Source organism: Geospiza fortis, unplaced genomic scaffold, assembly GCF_000277835.1.
Source record: "Geospiza fortis unplaced genomic scaffold, GeoFor_1.0 scaffold23, whole genome shotgun sequence".
Classification (NCBI taxonomy): Eukaryota; Metazoa; Chordata; class Aves; order Passeriformes; family Thraupidae; genus Geospiza; species Geospiza fortis.
Window position 1 is genome coordinate 6,054,290 of NW_005054303.1, and position 1,291 is coordinate 6,055,580.

At 49.0% G+C, this 1,291-nt stretch overlaps 1 protein-coding gene across 1 annotated transcript in view; it reads right to left on the minus strand.

The window, feature by feature from the left end:
• Positions 1-609: 609 nt before the first annotated feature.
• The window catches only part of ANKRD9 (ankyrin repeat domain 9), a 2,263-nt gene continuing 1,581 nt past the window's right edge, over positions 610-1,291 (minus strand). Inside the window, 1 exon segment of the mRNA XM_005431703.3 lies at positions 610-1,291. This exon segment is cut by the window's right edge and continues 9 nt beyond it. Coding sequence (XP_005431760.1) covers positions 905-1,291 — 387 coding nt within the window. The 3' untranslated portion in view covers positions 610-904.

Below are 1,291 nucleotides of genomic sequence, written 5' to 3' on the forward strand. Positions count from 1 at the left end.
AGCCATCACACATTGATGGGAGTGGCAGTGGAGTGGCCAGAATCCATAGAAAAAGCCATGATCTAGGATCCTGGGCCATTGTCACACCTCCTTACATCCCCCTGGGAACAGCAGGCTGGCCCTCCTGCTCTGTGCTACCTCCTCAGCCTGCAGCAATCGCACAGAGGGGCTGCAGGGTCCAGCCTGGCCAGGGCAGGTACATTTCTGGCCACAGCAACACGTGTGCTCCATCTCTCTCTGCCTGACAACAAACACCTTGGCCTTCCAAGGAGAACAGAGACAACTTTACAAGGAAGCCAACTGTTATTTATGCGTATTTTAAAATACATTTTGTTCACATGCACATCCTTGGCAGCCTTGTTTAGGGAAGTTGTAACAGTATCTGGCTTCTCTTTGGTCTTGTGTACAAGACAAGGAAGTTTTCATCTGTGCCTTTAAAAAAACCCAGCATCTCTGCCAAGATGTATTAGGAGAGCTGTAAAAAAAGGAATCATCCTGTTCCAGGACAAGGCTTATGTAACAGGGAAATCCTAACAAAAAGATACTCCCCCACCCTGCACACCCTTTTCCAAGGCACATGCCACTCCAGGGTTTTCAGTTGCTTGTTTTGTATTTTGATCACATCTGCCACTAGTTTATTTGTATGTATTTACAAATATGTTCTTCCCCATACCCTCATTTGTACATGCCATAGAACATCTTTATAAAATGCAGCATGGCCCTCACCTCACCACAAGGATCTTTAAATAAAATATATTGTAAAGTGCCGGATACAATTCTTTTAAAAAATACTGTTCTCAGTAAAACAGATACTTGGCCACTGCATTAGCAGCTTTGTATAATGATACATTTTTAGCACAAGTCTATTTCTGTCAGGTGAGCAGGAGGCTCTCATACCACCCCTCTAGCTCTCCAGCTTCAAGTCCAAAGGCTTTAGAAAATGAGGCAGAGGCAGATTATCCAGAGCCTCTGGGAAGTGCTCAGGTGAAATGGTCCTGATCAAGACACGCATGGCTCCGACAAACAGCGATGGAGGAGCTAAGCCCACCAGGCACTGGAACCTGTTCTCTCCCAGGAGGTCCTGCCACTGCCGCCGGTTGTCCAACAGTTGCTGTTTCATTGCAAACTCGAGGTCCTGAGGCACGAAGAAGAAGAGGCAGTCGAGGCAGAGGAGCTTGGCACGCATGTTGGCAGCGGGCATGTGGGAGATCTGCTGCAGCAGGGTGTCCAGGGGGGTGTTCCCGGCGCTGTCCCGCAGGCAGGGCGCCGCGCCGTGCCCCAGCAGCAGCAG